The sequence below is a fragment of the Pogona vitticeps genome, chromosome 5 (assembly GCF_051106095.1).
Source record: "Pogona vitticeps strain Pit_001003342236 chromosome 5, PviZW2.1, whole genome shotgun sequence".
Lineage (NCBI taxonomy): Eukaryota > Metazoa > Chordata > Lepidosauria > Squamata > Agamidae > Pogona > Pogona vitticeps.
In genome coordinates, this window is record NC_135787.1 from 95,085,146 (window position 1) to 95,104,902 (window position 19,757).

Genomic DNA, 19,757 nt, shown 5'->3' on the forward strand with positions numbered 1-19,757 from the left:
TTAAGAACGTCTCTACTTAAGAACAATCCAACTTAAGAACAGCTCCATTTGCTAAATTTTGCTTCTACTTGAGAACAGAAATCCAAGATAAGAACAGGAAAAAAAAACCTTTCCTGCTCTTTTTTTAACCTTAGGTCATCTTAGGTTAAAAAAAGAATTCTCCCCTTAGTGGTAGAGTACGTATTAACCAGCTTTGCATTAGTTCCTATGGGAACTAATGCTTCAATGTACGAATGCACCTCTACATAACAAAAAAACAGCCAGAACGGATTAATTGGTTTTCAGTCCATTCCTATGGGAAATCTTGCTTCAACTTAAGAACGTTTCAACTTAAGAACACCATTCCAAAACGGATTAAGTTCTTAAGTAGAGGTTCCACTGTAGTTTCTATGGACGGAAAAGAGCAGATACGGATTAAATGGTTTTCAATGCATTCCTATGGGAAATGCAGATTCAACATAAGAACTTTTCAACTTGAGAATCACCTTCCAATACGGATTAAGTTCTTAAGTAGAGACCCCACTGTATACAGATGAAAAAAATGTATACATATTTATTGGAATATGACTTGGAGGATGAGAGGGTGAAAGAGACGATGGTAAAATGGGCACAACATTTTGGTACAATATTGATATTGATGAATAGATAAAGATGTGGAAAGAGAATCATAAAATGATTAAGCCAGTGAAGCTTAGAGAAAATATCCTTAAAATGTTTCATAGATGGCATTTCACTCCTGTAAGGTTGGCAAAAATATCAGAAGGTAACAGCAATCTGTGTTGGAAGTGTTAAAAAAAAAACCCAGGGACTTACTATCATATGTGGTAGTCATGTGAAAAAGCCAGACAATTTTGGATACAGGTTTGGAATATGGAAAAAAAAAGTTCAACAAAAAATAATTTTTAAACCTGAAATATTACTATTTAATATAATGCCAGAAATTATTGATAACAAAATAAAATATAATCCACTGTATATATTTACAGCAGCTAGAGTACTCTGGGCCCAAAAATAGAAGAATGAAGAAACACCAACAATGGAAGAACTTTTAAAGAAGCTACTGGACATTGCAGAACTAAACATGCTTTCAGAGGCACTATGAGAACAACCAAGACATTTTGTAAAGCAAAGTTGGAAGCTGATATATATTTGGGCCCAGAAAAAGACAGGGGTTTAGGGGGAAATTGAGTATATAGCGAAGTCAGTGCTCACTGGATTCCTCTTGAGGACATTTGAGGTCCAGACGACAATGAAATCTTCTGATCCATAGGGGGAGGAAGGATGGTTTAGGTTAGCAGTTTTTTTCCTGGTTGTTAGTTTTTATATTTTATCTTCTAGTCTTGTTGGTTATATGTTAGATTGTTAATGTTTCAGAGTTTGTAATAATAATAATAATAATAATAATAATAATAATAATAATAATAATAATAATAATAATAATAATAATAATAATAATAATAATAATAATAATAATAATAATGTTCCCCAGAGTAGTCCACCCCTTTTTCTCATCAACCGTTTCAATAATTCACTCTGAGACATTAGTAGGAGAAAGAATAAAAGGTTTTATTTACTTGCAGTGGACAGATAACAGCAAGCCATAAAATATGGCTGCTTGCAGCAGAAGGCCTCAACAGACAACAGACTTCCAACAGGTAACAGAGGGAAAAAGAACATTGAGCAAAGAGGAGGGTCTCTCTTTTAATTCTGAGGCAGGAGGGAACAATTGTTTAGTGCTGGATAGATTGACAGTCTGCCCAGCCCAGAAAGATCCCTCCCAGCCACATTTACTAAAAGCAGCATGCAAGGTTGTAATAACTCAAACACCCCCTTTCCTACTTCCCTTCTCTCATTTCCCCCAACTTTTTCTCTCAAACTCTCTCTCAGAATCTGCAGTTGCTGGAGGATGCTATCTCCTGACTAAACTGAGTGTGAGAAAAAGAATGTTTGCCCTGGTGCTAGGCCAAAGAGTTGTGTGAAAGCTCTTAAATGGGAAGGATGGCTCATTCTAAGCAGAAACACTTGTAAATAAGTCAAGAACCCATATATCTATAGACCAGTGTGGACAGGCCCCTAGGTGTACATATAGAGGTGGGAGTGTGGAAATGTGAAAAAGACAATAAAGTACATAGGACAGGCACAGCTGAAACTAGGAGGTTGCAGCAATCCAGTTATGATTTCTGACAAGTTCAGTAAGAATGAGACAAAAAATGGCAATCACTTTAAAGACAATGGAAACTGTCACTATGGAGGGATAACAAAGGGCATTCAGCAGGCATAGTGTGAGGAGACTGTGGGTTAGCCAAAGCATCCTCATAACCCTAAAATGTTCACAGCATCATACCCACAAGGTGACCTTCATCCCTAACTCTCACATTCACAGATACCGCAATAATCTCCCATGTATTGGTACCCTTTGTATGAATGATGCGTCTTTGCTATATGGAACATATCAAGAAGTTGTACAGGAGTTCCTGCCCCCAAGTGAAGACTGTAGCCTTGATACTAATTTCCAAACTCTGTCATCCAGAGTTTGGGGGTTGGTTTAGGAATTAACATGTGTATATGTTTGCTTCATGAAGCTGTCATTGCCAAACAAGGGTTGACTCATGAAGGTAGTGTTTGATCATTTAGCAAACAGGCAAAAAGTTCACAGCAGGAAGAAAAATGCTAGGAATGCTGTCAAACTGGTGGAACCTAAAGGATAGGGATGTTTTCAATTTGCACCTACCCAGATATGTTTATTGGGATTTTCATACATTAAGCATTTGTCTTATATGTTTATATAAGACCTTGAGTCTTCCTTTGTCTTCAAGAGCATATACATTGTGCCTCTGGTTGTCATGTAGCTGCAGTTTAATAAAATGCTTTACCAATTCTTTTTAATTCACAATTTGAGTTGTTTAATATTTTCTCTCCACATTTCTTTGGTGTAAGAAGTGAGATTTGGTGAGGTGAAGCAAGGTTCCTCAGAGAGCAGACATCCATACTGCATGTGTAGGGAATCCTTTGTCTTGTCCTTCAGGGCCCCAGTGCTGAGGACCCTCCCTGACTGAATTCAGAGAATCAGGTAAGCACTTCATTTATATTCTGAAGTGTGGAGGTCGATAGGCTGACTGCTTGTACATTTTCTGTGTCCTTCTGAGTAGTCACCGTGGTGCTGACTACCTGATGCAAGAGCTCAGAAGAGAGTTGTCTTCTCTGTTTCCTGTTCTGTGTCTGAATTGGGAGAAAAGGTTTCTGGACAGTCTAAGCCACCTTCCGCCCCCCTTGACTCCCCTGCCATTTTCATGCTGCAACCATATGGACCTTGGTTCATTGAGGGTTTAAATAGCTCAAATTCTTATACTTGAGACTCCCCCAAGCTGCAATTTCTATCTCTAGGCAGCTGGCAGTGGGATCACCTCCATCCACTGCTGGAAAATAGAGGTTCTGTGCATTACCTGGAGACTTACTTAGGATACAGCCTCAGGCCTCTGATTTGGTGTCCCTCACACTTTTAGTCCCAGTTTCAGGCATGCATCTGCAATACCAGCCTTCACCCTATTATGCCTGCCTCTGGAGCCAGAGAACATTCTGGAACTTTGGTACCCAATGTGACCCAACCATCCCAGGCAACAAAGGCCAGCCCCATCAGCTTCATCACCTATTACTGTACCCTCAGCACCTCCTGTGGGACTCCAGATTCCAGCTTCAGAAAGCACTTCCTGAACCATCTATTCAATATCTCTGTATGTTACTATTACTTTTACCTGATACTGTGTCACCACCATAGACTATATTAATATCCTAATGAAATACTTCACAGCTCTCCCACTAGAGAACAATATGTGATAGATGGCCTTGACATTGTACAGCTCTGACTGAGATGCATTTCAACATCTTACTGCAGATCGCAATGGTTATCATAACTATTTGCCTAACCTAATTTAATCTCTTTTACCATTATTAACTAATATTTTGTTATCCAATTTTTTAAAAAATTCTGACACTTGCCCACATGTGTTTATTGGGATTTTCCTACATTAAGCCTTTGTTCTCTTGTTTGTACCAGTTTTTATAAGACCTTGAGACTTGTATGTCCAAAATATACAGGGAAGGGTTGGCTGCAGTTGTTACAGTGGCTGGGAAATAAATTGATTTTTCTAGGAACAGTACATTGTTGTAGGCCATCCCTCTTGTAATGCAAGGTTTTTGAGGGTGACTTGGTATTGAATGGGCAATTAAGAAACACTAACATACAAAAGTACATGTTCATCATTTCTCACTATGGACCCATCTGGCTACCTGTATTTTTGGACTCTCTTTGCAGGACTTTACTTTCCATTGGGTGGGGCTATCTTAACAATAAGGAAGCTTCTTAATTTTGCTGCTTTCCCAACCTTTAAGAGTTTGTCTATTGAACCCCATCCCCTTCTGACTTGAAGTTGGATGCATTAGAACACACTTTACTGGAAAGGAAGGGGAAAATGATAGAAATTCTAGGGTTTCCATTCTTTCCCATCACCCCAACATGTTGGGATGGCTCTTTGAGGAGCTCCTTGTGGATATTAACATGCAGAATCATAAAAACAATCTAGCAGAATCTAAATCTGCCCTGAAAAAAATGCCCTCTTTGACCCCAGCCCTGGTCTTGAAGCTAATTCAGCTGACTGAAAGATATTTTTTTACTGAATGGATTGAATCAGATGGGGATGTTTGGTAACACCTCTTTTTTTTACTTATTTACTCTGCATTTCAGCAGGGTAATTTGTTTTATTTAACCTTGAGCAAAGCCAATTGTTACATCCAATAAAAGCTTAAATCTTGAGTCATTACATGTATTGTTTATTTTGTTCGAACACCCTTAGGGAAAAAAATCCACACAACATAGGCTACATCTATGAGTCTGTATCTGGTCCCTCTGTCCACTCATAATTTTCTTTCTTTCTTTCTTTCTTTCTTTCTTTTTTTTTTTTTTTTTTTTTGGTCTTATATGCACACTAGTCCAAATCTGATTTCTTTCTTTCTTTCTTTCTTTCTTTCTGAACCAACATTTAAAAATATGCTTTTTCTAAAGATGTACATTTTTAATACTTTATTCTCAGTCTAGAGAAAGAAACCTTTCTTTCTAGAATAAATCTCACAATAATAGTTTGATGATCCTTGATCATAAGCCCCCCAATAGAACTGATTGCTCAGTTGTCTAGGATCTAGAAAACAAATTCACAGAGCAAGCAGCAATTTTATTTCATTAACAAAAGCTTAGTTTTCTAAAAGATTCATATCATATATAGTTTAGATTTTTCATTTAACTATATTTACATTACAGTTTTAATTTATCTGGAAGGAAGTGGCAACCTTAGGTTTGCAATATGCTATTTCCATAAAATATTGTAGATAAATACATATTCGCAGGATCATTGGGAAAGAATTTAAACATTGGCCTTGGAGATCATTTTTTCCAGTAGATTCATCATTCTCTCTTGTAGCTGCAGACTCTGAACCTGAATGATGTTCTGTTGGTCAAGAATCCTGCGCACTTCTCTGCATGTTTCTTCCATAGCCCTGCTCAGCTTCTTTTGTTCCTCCAGCATGGCTTCCATTAATTTTAATTTCTTCTTTTGGAAGCTACAGCTTTGCATTTTCCTTTTCTTTACAGGTCTCTCTTCAGTTCTGAAATTCAAATATTTCAGCATTAAATCTGACATTTGTGATGGAGCCAGGCATTGTACAACTTATCTTGGTATGGCAGCAGTGTATTAAACTTTAAAAGCTGGAACTGAAGATTTATCCTTCTTTCACGGGAATTTACTGCAAGCAACTTCTGATGATACACCTTTTTCTGGTGATGCATTTCCTCTCTCTCTCTCTCTCTCTCTTTGGTGATGTGTAAGTAGCCACCCTATGCACAAGTAATGAATGCATCCAAGATACTGTCTTCTGTCCTTGAGATATAATATAAATTATTATGTTGAACACCTGAGGTCTAACTAATTTATTCACATATGTTCTGGGGTCTCTGTTGGCAGAACTGTTGCCCACAAAGAGGCATGATACTTGGGTTATTGTGGGGATTGTAGCTTTTTTTAAAAAAAGCTGTTCCCCTGGTGCTATACTTAATAGCACCTTTTCCTTACCAAGGTTCCTTTTGCTTACCAGGTTTGTATGGTTAAAGTCACAGCTGAGTGAGATCTTACAATAAATTCACCTGGCATTCAAAGGAAGCATCTAGAAGGCCAACGTGCCTCTAAATTTACAGGGAGGCAGATAGTTTGGGAATATGAGAACAGTTTGGGCTATGATCCCCTCACCTAGCTTGTCCTTTCCCCATTGCTGTACTTCCACCTGTTTGTAATATTCCTGATTTGCTCCTTCCCTGTATCCTATCCTCCTCTTTCTTTCTTCACAGGTACAGGCATTCCATTAATCCTCATGCTTGAAGCCTGTGTGCGTTGCCATCAAGAGCTACAGTAAGATCCTTGGGCCTTCCTAACAGGTGGTACCTAGGAAGTCTTTGTCAAACTACTCAAAACAAGTCACAGTTTAAAATAAATGCTTACAATGTAATAGAAACAGTGAAGGAACAAGAAAACAAGAAATTGCTCAAATCCTGTTGTATTAGGTTATTCCTGTGGAAGGATTATAATGTTTCTGGCGGGGGAATTTTTTTTAGCAATTACGACTTCCAACTTCTGTCCCATGGCTTGACCATAGACTCATAGAATCATGTGGTTGGAAGAGGCCTATAAGGTAATCAAGCCCAGCCCCCTGCTCATTGCAGAAATACAAATCAAGGTGGTTGTCTAAATTTTTCTTGAATGTGTTGGAGCACTCACCACCTCTCCAGGTAGTTGGTTCCATTGCCATACTGCTCAAACTCTTAGGAAGATTTTCCTGATATTCAACCAAAATCTGACTTCCTGTAATTTGAGCCCCTTGTTGTATGTCCTGTACTTAGGGCTGATCAAGAACAGATCCTGCCCCTCCCCTATATGACAGCCTTTCAAGTATTTGAAAAGGGTTATCAGATCACCCTTCAGTCTGTTCCCCACACATACAAAAACGAGGAGGTAGGAAAGCAGAAGACCAAACCCTTCAAAGACATTTAATTGAAAGCAAGGCTTTGCTTTCTCACTATTGAGCTGATGAAATCTGCAGTTCTTTCCAGAATGTCAGGCACCTCCACTGATAACATAAAATGGACTTTGTCCACATCAGATTTTCCCTCCAATTTTAACAGGACTGGTGCCACAAATTCGGAGCAATCACTCTGGTGGAGTGGACAGTGCAGAAATATGTGGGCAAGAGTTTCCAATGCACTCTGCTCGCAGGAGCAATGTCTTTTGAGGTACAGGATTCCTTTGAACCTACCATATATTAAGGCTGCAGGCATGACATTGCATCTGGCTGGGGAAAATGCCCTGCCTTTTTGTGGACACTTGAGCAGAGAAAGGAATGCAGCAGTTTTCCAATCTTAAAGGGAATATGGGAAAACAGTGGTAAGCAGGTCTTACTGGCTGCGTTCCATAGTTCCTGGAATTCAATGTTCAAAATTCTTCTTTTGATCATTTGGAAGGCTTGCCCTTGATTTAGTGAGCCCAAGTAGTCACCATCTAAGCCAATCCTTTTTAGTTTTTGTAAAAGGGCTGTAGACCCAAAGGGAGATTTAGAGTCGAGTAATAGTTGATATAATAAACTATCTGGGTCAGAGTTGTAGAAAAGTTTTAACCAAAACTGAAATGCTCTTAGCCAAGCCATTGTTTCCAAAGAGTAAAATCCAGTCGCTAGACAAAGCACTGAGTAGGGAACACAACTTGGTAGCCCTAGCACTTTACGTAAGAATTGAGATTGTATCAATTCAATTGACCTATTCATGGCATTTAAACAGATTGAAATGCCATATAAAATTTGTGGGATAATTTTGGATTTAAAAACCTGTAAAGCCACCAGAACATAACAATTGTCAAAATTATAATAGAAATGAAGTATTGCTTGACCAGTGAACCTAGCTACATTTATAACCATTTTACGATGGGGAGACCAGGAATGTTTATAATGGAAAAGGATACCTAGATATTTATACTCTTTAACCTGTTTGATTTTGTGTCCATTCAGATTCCATTAAAGTTGCTTTCATGACTTTAAGAAAACCAAAATTTTGGATTTAGTATAATTCAGCTGCATTTTGTTTTTGTCCAAGTATTTCACAGTTCTGTTAATTAAACATTTCAAACCTGGGAGGGAGCGCAAGATGATAAGAGCAACATCTGCATAAAACAAAAACGGGACACGATATGTACCAATTTTGGTGCATGACCCTCCAAACTGGCTAGAAAGGGGGCTTGTCATTGTTGTTTAGTCATTAAATCATGTCCAACTCTTTGTGACCCCATGGAAGAGCACACCAGGCCCTTCTGTCTTCCACTGCCTCCCGGAGTTGGGTCAAATTCATTTTGGTTGCTTCGATGACATTGTCCAACCATCTCATCCTCTGTCGTGCCCTTCTCCTCTTGCCCTCACATTTTCCCAACATCAGGGTCTTTTCCAGGGAGTCTTCTCTTCTCATGAGATGACCAAAGTATTGGAGCCTCAACTTCAGGATCTGTCCCTCCAGTGAGCACTCAGGGTTGATTTCTTTCAAAATGGATAGGTTTGATCTCTTTGCAATCCAGGGGACTCTCAAGAGTCTCCTCAGGCACCACAATTCAAAAGCATCAATACTTCGGCAGTCAGCCTTCTTTATGATCCAGCTCTCACTTCCATACATTGCTCCTGGAAAAACCATAGCTTTGACAATGTGGACCTTTGTCAGCAAGGTAATGTCTCTGCTTTTTAAGATGCTGTCTAGGTTTGTCATCACTTTTATCTTCCCCTTCTATTTCCCAGGAGGTGATGGGACCAGTGGCCATGATCTTAGTTTTTTTGATGTTGAGCATCAGACCACTTTTTGCACTCTACTCTCTCACCCTCATTACGAGGTTCTTTAAGTCCTCCTAAGTTTCTGCCATCAGAGTAGTATCATCTGCATATCTGAGGTTGTTAATATTTCTTCCTGCAATCTTAATTCCGGCTTGGGATTCCTCCAGTCTGGCTTTTCACATGATGTATTCTGCATATAAGTTAAATAAGCCGGAGGACAATATACAGCCTTGTCGTACTCCTTTCCCAATTTTGAACCAATCAGTTGTTCCATATCCAGTTCTAACTTTTGCTTCCTGTCGTACATATAGATTTCCCAGGAGATAGATAAGGCAGTCAGGCACTCCCATTTCTTTAAAAACTTGCCATAGTTTGTTGCTGTCCACACAGTGAAAGGCTTTTGCGTAGTCAATGAAGCAGAAGAAGATGTTTTTCTGGAACTCTCTGGCTTTCTTCATAATCCAGCGCATGTTAGCAATTTGGTCTCTAGTTCCTCTGTCCCTTCAAAATCCAGCTTGTACTTTTGGGAGTTCTCAGTCCACATACTGCTGAAGCCTACCTTGTAGGATTTTGAACATAACCTTGCTAGTGTGTGAAATGTGTGCAATTGTACGGTAGTTGGAGCATTCTTTGGCACTGCTCTTCTTTGGGATTGGGATGTAGACTGAACTTTTCCAATCCTCTGGCCACTGCTGAGTTTTCCAAACTTGCTGGAATATTGAGTGTAGCACCTTAACAGTGTCATCTTTTAAGATTTTAAATAGTTCAACTGGAATGACATCACCTCTACTGACCTTGTTGTTAGCCATGCTTTCTGAGGCCCACTTGACTTCGCTCTCCAGGATGTCTGCCTCAAGTTCAGCAGCCACACTATCTGGGTTGTCCGGGACATCCAGATCTTTCTGGTATAGTTCCTCTGTGTATTCTTGCCACCTCTTCTTGATGTCTTCTGCTTCTGTGAGGTCCCTCCCATTTATCATGTCCATCTTTGCACAAAATGTTCCTTTTATATCTCCAAATTTCTTGAACAGACCTCTGGTTTTTCCCTTTCTATTCTTTTCCTCTATTTCTTTGCACTGTTCACTACCTTGGTGCATGCGCTCGTAATCTCAAGATTAGACCACTGTAATGCGCTCTACGTGGGGCTGCCTTTGAGGCTGCTGCGGAAATTGCAGGTGGTGCAGAATGCAGCAGCCAGATTCCTCAGTGGTGTGAAAAAATACCAACATATTTCACCCACTCTGGCCGCATTGCATTGGCTGCCCATCCGTTTCCGCATCGACTTCAAAGTGTTGATGCTTACATATAAAGCCCTAAACAGTTTAGGGCCTCGATACTTGGCGGAACGCCTACTCCCACCAAGATCTACCTGTGTCACTTGCGCGAGTCAGGAGGTGAGGCTGAGGAGCCTAACGCCGAGGTAGGCCCAGAAAGAAAAGACAAGAAATCAGGCCTTCTCAGCGGTGGCTCCTCGCCTATGGAATAATTTACCTCCTGACATTCGCGCGGCTCCCTTGCTGGGTTCTTTTAAAAAGCAACTAAAAACTTTGATGTTTCGGCAGGCCTTCCCCTCAGTTAATTCCTGACCTCCCTTTTTTCCTCTCCCTACTCTCTGTTTCCCTTGTTGAAAGTTTTTCCCCTAAATATAACTGCTTTTATATAGATTGTTGTATTTTTTCTGTAAGCCGCCTAGAGTAGTCTTAACCGACTAGATAGGCGGGATATAAATAAAATAAAATAAAATAAAATAAAATAAAATAAAATAAAATAAAATTAAATAAATAAATAAATAAATAAATAAATAAATAAATAAATAAATAAATAAATAAATAAATAAATAAATAAATAAATAAATAAATAAGAAGGATCCTCGTACCAGGCTCTTCTTAACCCTTGAGTTTGCTCCACTCCCTCAGCAGATGGTTTTTGTCAATTTATTTCAAAACGTTCACAGTTCAAAAGTTGAATCTCTCACTACTTTGATCAGTACCATGGCTATGGTTACCAAGATGATTACAGGGGACCGAACTACCCACCACCAGTTTGGTACTCTCCCACAGCACTACCTCCCTAATTCGACCACCTTGAAAAAGGACGGTGGTGCCAGAAATCACCTTACCTAAAAAAGATCTAGGCATGCCTGTAGCCGACCAACAGTTGACACGACCACGCTTTATTCCAGCCCACATGGCCTCGACACCGAACCCTTTTCAGCATCTACACAGTAGGACATTGACCCCATACCAAGGGCACACACCAAGGGATTACACCGTTCACCCTCAATGGCCTCCATGTTTTCTCGTAATGAAGACTTGTCTTCATCGGATGCATCTCAAAGCCAACACCCATGTCCATCTTTGCACAAAATGTTCCTCTAATATCTCCAATTTTCCTGAACAGATCTCTGGTTTTCCCTGTTCTGTTATTTTCCTCTATTTCTTTGCATTGTTCATTTAAGAAGGCCCTTTTGTCTCTCCTTGCTATTCTTTGGAAGTCTGCGTTCAGTTTTCTGTAACTTTCCCTATCTCTCTTGCATTTTGTTTCCCTTCTCTTCTCTGCTACTTGTAAGGCCTCGTTGGACAGCCACTTTGTTTTCTTGCATTTTAATTTTCTTTGGGATGGTTTTTGTTGCTGCCCTCTGTACAATGTTACAGGTCTCCATCCATAGTTCTTCAGGCACTCTGTCCACCAAATTGAGTTCCTTAAATCTGTTCTTCACTTCCACTGTGTATTCATAAGGGATTTGGTTTAGATTATATCTGACTATCCCAGTGGTTTTTCCCACTTTCTTCAGTTTAAACTTGAGTTTTGCTATAGGAAGCTGATAATCAGAGCCACAATCAGCTCCAGTTCTTGTTTTTGCTGACTGTATAGAGCTTCTCCATCTTTGGCTGCAGAGAATATAATCAATCTGATTTCGGTATTGCCCATCTGGTGATTTCCATGTGTAGAGTCGCCTCTTGTGTTGTTAGAAAAGAGTGTTTGTGATGACCAGCTTGTTCTCTTGACAAAACCATATTAGCCTTTGCCTTGCTTCATTTTGAACTCCGAGGCCACACTTCCCTGTTGTTCCTTTAACTCTTGACTCCCTACTTTAGCATTCCAGTCCCCTACAATGACAAGAACAGCCTTCTTTGGTGTCAATTCTACAAGGTGTTGTAAGTCTTCATAGAGTTGGTCAATTTCAGCCTCTTTAGCATTGGTGGTTGGTGCATAAACCTGGATTACTGTGATATTGAAAGGTCTGCCTTGGATTAGTATTGAAATTATTCTATCATTTTTGAGATTGTGTCCCAGTACAGTACAGCATTTCCCACTCTTTTGCTGACTATGAGGGGAATGCCATTTCTTCTACGGGATTCTTGCCCACAATAGTAGATATGATAATTGTCTGAACTGAATTCGCACATTCCCGTCCATTTTAGTTCACTGACACTCAGGATGTCGATGTATATTCTTGCCATCTCCTGTTTGACCACATCCAATTCACCTAGGTTCATACATTCCAGATTCCTATGCAGTATTTTTCTTTGCATCATCAGACTTTCCTTTCACTTCCAGGCACGTCCACAGCTGAGCGTCCTTTCGGCTTTGGCCCAACCACTTCATTAGCTCTGGAGCTACTTGTACTTTTCTTCCGCTCTTCCTCAGTAACATGTTGGACGCCTTCTGACCTGAGGGTCCCATCTTCCAGCATCATATCTTTTAGCCTTTTGTTTCTGATCATTGGGTGTTCTTGGCAAAGATACTGGAGTGGCATTGCCAATTCCTACTCCGGGTGGATTGTGTTTAGTCGGAACTCTCCACGATGACCTGTCCGTCTTGGGTGTCCCTGCACGGCATAGCCGATAGCTTCTCTGAATTACTCAAGCCCCTTCGCACAACAAGGCAGCAATCCATGAAGGAGAGAAAGGGGGCTAGGTCATTCATAAATGAATTGCAGAGGGAGGGAGCAAGAATGCAGCCTTGCTTCACTCCCTTGTTGGTTGGAAATTGATTAATTAACTCACCTTTCCAAGAGGCATGAACTTGACATGTTGTGCCTGAGTATAAAATTCTAATGAGGGAAAGGAGTCTTTTATCTATGCCCATATTTTCATGTTTTTCCCAGAGAAACTCTCTATCTACTGAATCGAAAGCTGCCTTTAAATCAAGGAAATCTACATACAATTTAGATTTTTCATGATTTAAGCATTTTGTTAATAAGATGCGAAAGTATTAAGCAGTTATCTACTGTGGCCTTACCTTTCCTGAAACCAGCTTGCTCAGGGTGTAATGTTTTCTGGGAGGTGGGGTCCCCACTGATCACCAGGGTTGATTTGGCTGATCTGACTGGCTAGGCGGGTGTCCCCTTCCTCCCTCACCGCTCCATGTCTCTCCCTCCCAAAGCTGTGTGCTCGGTGGAAGAGGACAACCACCCCAGATAGAAGGAGTGGACCGTTCTTCGGTCAAGGGTATACGATAGCTGCGCTCCCTTGCTAGAACCTCCAAACAAGCTCAAGGGAGGGATAACATTAGCCTTCCTACAGTTGTCTGGCACCCCACCCATGTCCCATGATTTCAAGAAAATAATGGACTCTCAGTGTTCTGAGAGTTATTTAGTCAGTTTCTTCAATACTCTTGGATGCAGTTCATCCAGCCCTGGAGGTTTGAATTCATTCAAGGTAATAAGGTATTCCTTAATTATTTGTTTATCAGTCTCCAGCTGCAAACATGTCCCCTCCCCTTGCACTTCACATTTGTCTGGTGAGTCATAGTCTCTTCTTTGGGAAGAGACTGAGATAAAATAGTTGAGCACTTCTGCCTTTCCTTGTCTTCTTTTATCATTTTTCCATCTCCATTGAGTAGCTAAGCCACTGATTCATTTCTTTGTCTTGTGTGTAGTCAGTTTCATTGCATCCAAGCTATGGGAGCCCTGACATGGTAACAGGAAAACTTTAATGACTTTAATGAAAGTTCCTCTGGGAGATTTTCAGTGTTAAAAGATTTCTCCCTTCCATTCTGGGACTCCTATAACTTGTACACAATAAAACTAATTATACATGAATCAGACAAACCACAGGACAGAGGTAGGAAGTCTTTAATTGCCAAAAAATCCCCTGCTGATGGTGTGTGTCTTGACACACAGGGTTTTGTGCAACAGGATTTTGGCCAATAAAACATAAACCTGAAACACCTTCTGGGTGAATCCAGGTGGCCTCTTGTCTTACCACACCAGAGAAGGGGAATTTTCCCTCTGACCGCTCTCCTTCTCATTCCAATCTTTCTAGGCAGAACAACTGTCAGCAGAGACAGTTACTGAAGTTCATGAATTGCTACTTATAATTTTTAAAATAAAAATACAATTGTACTGATTCTACTGTTCACAGGACTGCAACTGCATTCCTGTCATTCACAGCTTTAAAAAAAACATGAAATAAGTCCCTGAATTAATTGGTCCTGCAGCACTGAGGGCCAAAAATATAAAATTACTAAGTAAATATAGTGGTTACCTTAATTTATATGAAAGTAAACTGGAAGAACTCTCAGAATGCTCATCCTCAAAAAATTCTTCTCTCCCTTCATATGTGAACTGGTTATATGGCAAATAGAGAGGCGTAGACTTGGCAGATGGTGACTGTGAGGCCTCTGTCTGTGACGTTGAAGGGCCTGGTTGCTGACTGTCATGCATTTTCACATCGTTGTGCTCTGATACTTTAGAAAGTATTCTATCAATGGTTTTAAAATAAGGCCAATCAGGTGCAAGGGTTTCACTATCAGTCATGCACTTTAATTTCCTGTGATGCAAAAAACAAATCACAGAAGAAAATTTAGACATCCAACCATTTCGTGTGATATCAAAAAACTACCATGAAGAATATTTCAGTGTATAAAATATATATGAAAATAACAAAAAGAAAGAAAGAAAATATTTGAACTGCATTATTTCAACATTTATTGTTTTGCTTTGGATTAAAGTCAGTCTAAAACAGTTTTACTTATGAAAAATATCATCTTGATAACAAAGCAGGTGTAAATTTACAGATTTGCTGTTAGCCATATTATACTACGCATAATCAGATTGTAATAACTGGCTGGATTGCTCAGTGTCTTAGGTATCTGGTTGCAGAGCCAGAGGTTGGGACTTCAATTCCCCCACTGTGCCTCCTATGAGTAGAGTTAGCCTTGTGTGGCCTTGGGCGAGCTGCCCAGTCCCGGGGCATCCCCAGAAGAAGAAACGGAGAAACCACTTCTGAGTATTCTCTACCTCAAGAAGCCTGAAAAGGGTCACCATCTGTCAGAATTGACTTGACAACACATGATGATGATGATGATTAATCAGACTGTGCATTTCTTTTGGGTAACATATAATGAAGAAACTGGAATAGGTTCGTGTAGATCAAGAACACAAAACTTTGGTCAGTCCAGAGTAATTGTTTGTTCGTTTGCTTATTTGTTTGCTTGCTTGTTTGTTTTATTAGACTTCTATCCTGCCCATCTAATGGCAAGCCACTACTCTGGGTGGCTTACAAACAAAAGTCAAGATGGTCAAAAAGTTCAGGAATAAATTATCACCCTCCCTAAACCCAACTATATTTAGCAATAGAAACTAACACAAAAGATGATGGCAAAAATGTATAAAAATAATAAACATATTATCATCAATAATAAAGTAATTAAAATTAGGTAGAGGCAAGATTTTCAAAGGCCTTGTGATGAACTTGCTTATGAAAGTTAAATAGATTTACTTTATAGTGACAAAGTTAGTCTAGGAATTCATTTGATATCTGTGTGTAAGTTAGAGAGATGTCCAAGGTCAGTTTGCAAAAGCTCTGTGCAGACCAAGGTGACCTTTATCTTGTCGCTAAGCAACTATCTTAGCCCAGACGGAGCAAGGACATAATTTTTTATTTAAGAGTTACGGGACGAGAGAAGAAAGAAGAGCCGAATGGGAGAGAGAAGAGAATTCCAGAACGGACGGATGAACGTCTGAAGAAAGACTCAGAAACTTTATTTTTGGAATGGACAGTAAGATTAAACTCTACCTAATAGAATCTCTAGTTTTATTGAAAATGTAGTTAGTTGTTTGTTATTTTAGTTTTTGTAGAGGAATTATATCTTTTGGTGATGGCTGGGGTTTGGAAATGATTGGTTATGTAAAGATGTCTTGTTTTGCTTATTTAAAATAATTTCTTTCTAAATTCTATTTTTCTAATAAAATAAGAAAATGCTAAATGTCTGGAAGTTGGCTTCTTAGATAGACCATAAGCTACTATAGTTAATTGGCTACTTTAAATTGATGTATTTAATCAGGCCACTTCATGCTACCAATTTGGGGTCCTACATATTAAAGAGTACTAGGATGGTTAGATCTCCTAGAACTCCTGTAAGTGTTTTGTTCTTTGTTAAATCGGGTCAGACTTGGGAGAACGAATGATTCAGCTGCCCTAGGGTAAAATTAATGAACCCGGTTTTGCCTGATAAGGAGCTGATCATTCCGGACCCTCTCTGTTCCGTGGAAAAGCAGTTTCTTCGGAAGCTTGTGTTTTCTGACAGGCCTGAGTAAAAAGCCATCTTTTTACTTCCTTTCTAAAATTCAAGTTGCACATCCACCAGGAGAGAGTTCCACAGTGAGGCAGCCACCATGGTAGTTGTAGATTTCTGGGTGGGCCACCCATAGTGTCAGGGATTGGAAGGTGCAGGTGGGATGGGAGGTCCATCTGAGGGATAAGCACTATGTCAAGTAACAAATCCCAGGGCTTTGAATGTCAGCATTAACATCTTGAATTTGGCCCAGAAGCATACTGGCAGCCAATGCAAATGGGCCAGGACAGGAAAGATATGATTGTAGTTTGATGTTTGATGTTTCTGAAACCAGCATGGCTGCTGCATTTTGCACTGGATGCCACTTCTGAGCCACCCTGACAAAATTGCTATCGTCCATTTTAGACATAGGTCGGGGAACCGGGGTAGATTGCCAAATGGGGTAAAAGTGAAAATCCTGGGGGTAATGAGCAGACTGCAAACAAGCAGGAGGAGAGAAAGGAGCAAGCAAGGGAAGGAGGGAAGAAAGAAAGGTGCGAGAGACTGAGGACTTCATCAGGCTTATTTAAATGTATGTAATTGTAGAAAATGGAGGGAGAAAATGGAGGGAGTGTGTGCGCGCGTCCGTGTGTGTGTGTGTGTCTGTGTGTGTGTGTGTGTGTGTGTGTGTGTGTGTGTGAGAGAGAGAGAGAGAGAGAGAGACTGACTCAAAACTGAAAATGAACAGGCAGTCAAGCAAAAGAGAAACTGAATTAAGACGGGGGGGAAGGGTGGCTTTTTAAGGTGCTGTCTAGGTTTATTATTGCTTTCCTTCCAAAAAGCAGGCATCTTTTAATTTTGTGGCTGCTTTCACCATCTGCAGTGATCATGGAGCCCAAGAACGTAAAATTTGTCACTGCCTCCATTTCTTCCCCTTCTATTTCCCAGGAGGTGATGGGACCAGTGGCCATGATCTTTGTTTTTTTGATGTTGAGCTTCAGACCATTTTTTGCACTGTCCTCTTTCACCCTCATTAAGAGGTTCTTTAATTCCTCCTCACTTTCTGCCATCAGAGTGGTATCATCTGCATATCGGAGGTTGTTGATATTTTTTCTGGCAATCTTAATTGCGGCTTGGGCTTCCTCTAGTCCGGCCTTTCACATGATGTATTCTGCATTTAAATTAAATAAGCAGGGGGACAATATACAGCCTTGTTGTACTCCTTTCCCAATTTTGAACCAATCAGTTGTTCCATATCCAGTTCTAACTGTTGCTTCCTGTCCCACATATAGGTTTCTCAGGAGATAGATAAGGTGGTCAGGCACTCCCATTTCTTTAAGAACTTGCCATAGTTTGCTGTGGTCCACACAGTCAAAGGCTTTTGCGTAGTCAATGAAGCAGAAGTAGATGTTTTTCTGGAACTCTCTGGCTTTCTCCATAATCCAGTGCATGTTAGTAATTTGGTCTCTAGTTCCTCTGCCCCTTCAAAATCCAGTTTGTACTTCTGGGAGTTCTTGGTCCATGTACTGCTGAAGCCTGCCTTGTAGGATTTTGAGCATAACCTTGCTAGCATGTGAAACGAGTGCAATTGTATGGTAGCTGGAGCATTCTTTGGCACTTCCCTTCTTTGGGATTGGTATGTAGACTGATCTTTTCCAATCCTCTGGCCACTGCTGAGTTTTCCATTGATGATAATAAAAAAAAAGCACACTGGTCCTTTGATATTGGGCTGTGGCACCAGGGTGGGTGACATGACCTTTAGCCTGGTTTGTTCCTTTTTGCACACCACACATAGAATGATTAAAGTGGTAGGGAACCCCCCCCAATTCTGCATTGCCTGTCTCTAGCAACATGTCATTGCTAGAACCACTCTGGCAGCCACCTCTGCGAGCTAGCAAAAATTTAATGCAACTTGCTAGGCACATTGGACACCTTACTACTCCCTATATCACACCATGGCTGGAGTGCAATGTGTTCCAGCAAAAATAGTGCACATCTTTATCAAATTTTGTGCATCCTGCTAGTTCGGTACACAGCCTCTGTAGATTAATAATATTTTTAATTCAAATAATTAAATTTGATAATATTTTTAATTCAAATAATTAATTCCTTCCTTTCGAATCAAGGGGGTAATGTCGGCGTATATAATTTTTTTGTGGGGTAAAAGGTAAAAAAGTTCCCTGACCCCTGATTTTAGAAATTACCAGTACATGAACCAGTGTTATTAGAGACTTTATTTCAAGATAGGGGCAAAAGTATACAATCTGCCTGAGTTGGAGAAAGGCAGACCTGGCCATGGCTGAGATCTGATTCTCAATAGAGAGGGCTGGGTCCATAGGTTCAAGGTCCAAATTATGACCCTGAACCTATGAGGAGAATGTGAACCCATCTAGACCAGCAGGAAACCTCCTAACTGATCAAGGTACCCCCCCTAACAACAGGGAATCCATCTACCTTGTCAGAATTTCAGCATATTAGTCCTTTTGCAGTCCATAACCATGGCCAGGCAGTGTTCCAGGGCCTGAACAGCTTCCTCTACCAAAGACCAAAAGGAGTGATAGAGTTGTGTATCATCAGTGTACTGATAACAGCATACTCCAAATCTCTGTATGACTTCCCCCAACATTGTATAGATGTTGAACAGCAGTGGGAAGATGATCAGCCCCTGTAATCTATATTTGTTAACCACTTTGGGGCCTCTCTGAGCTTGCTGGTGCCAATTCGAAGCTCTGGCCATAGTGCTGCTGAAAGATGTACAGTGGTGCCCCGTATAGCGAGGTTAATCCGTTCCAGATTAACCTTCGCTATGTGAAATCTTCGCTAAGCGGGAAGTAAAAAGCCATTGTAACGCATTAAACTTCATTTAATGCATTCCAAATCGGCCCTAAACTTCCCACTTAGAGAAGTTTCCTGGCCCCGGGCAGCCATTTTCGCGCCCTCGGCAAGCGAGGGGAGGGCGCGAAAACGCAGCGCAGGGCCATTTCGGGTCCGTTTTGAAGCCGCAAAACAGCTGTTTTGCGGCTTCAAAACGGCCGCGGACGACCCGAAATGGCCCTGCGCGGCGTTTTCGCGCCCTCCCCTCGCTTGCCGAGGGCGCGAAAACACCGCGCGGGGCCATTTCGGGTCATCCGGCGCCCATTTTGGAGCTGCCGAACGCGGCTCCAAAATGGCCGCCGGACTGCCCAATCGTCGCAATGCGAGTGCGGCGATTGGGTGCTCCGTATAGCGATCCCGAAAAAGGGGATCGCTATACGGATTCGTCGTTATACGGTGCGCTCGCTAAGCGAGGCACCACTGTATCTACTTTTACAGAGGCTTCATATAAGCTTTTCCCATCCAGCCTTTCCCCACTT

The 19,757-nt window shown here is 40.7% G+C and overlaps 2 protein-coding genes across 2 annotated transcripts in view; both read right to left on the minus strand.

Annotated features, from left to right (window-relative positions):
- LOC144589461 (uncharacterized) overlaps nt 1-102 on the minus strand; it is a 39,933-nt gene extending 39,831 nt beyond the window's left edge. The window contains exon 1 of the mRNA XM_078394101.1: nt 25-102. The gene's annotated coding sequence lies outside the window, so the exon portion shown is untranslated. The remainder of the gene's footprint in view (nt 1-24) is intronic.
- Nucleotides 103-4,942: 4,840 nt separating this feature from the next.
- Nucleotides 4,943-19,757, minus strand: part of MSANTD1 (Myb/SANT DNA binding domain containing 1) — a 33,510-nt gene continuing 18,695 nt past the window's right edge. The window contains exons 3-4 of the mRNA XM_020815145.3: nt 14,394-14,678; nt 4,943-5,655 (exon numbers count right to left, since the gene is read on the minus strand). Coding sequence (XP_020670804.1) covers nt 5,415-5,655; nt 14,394-14,678 — 526 coding nt within the window. The 3' untranslated portion in view covers nt 4,943-5,414. The remainder of the gene's footprint in view (nt 5,656-14,393; nt 14,679-19,757) is intronic.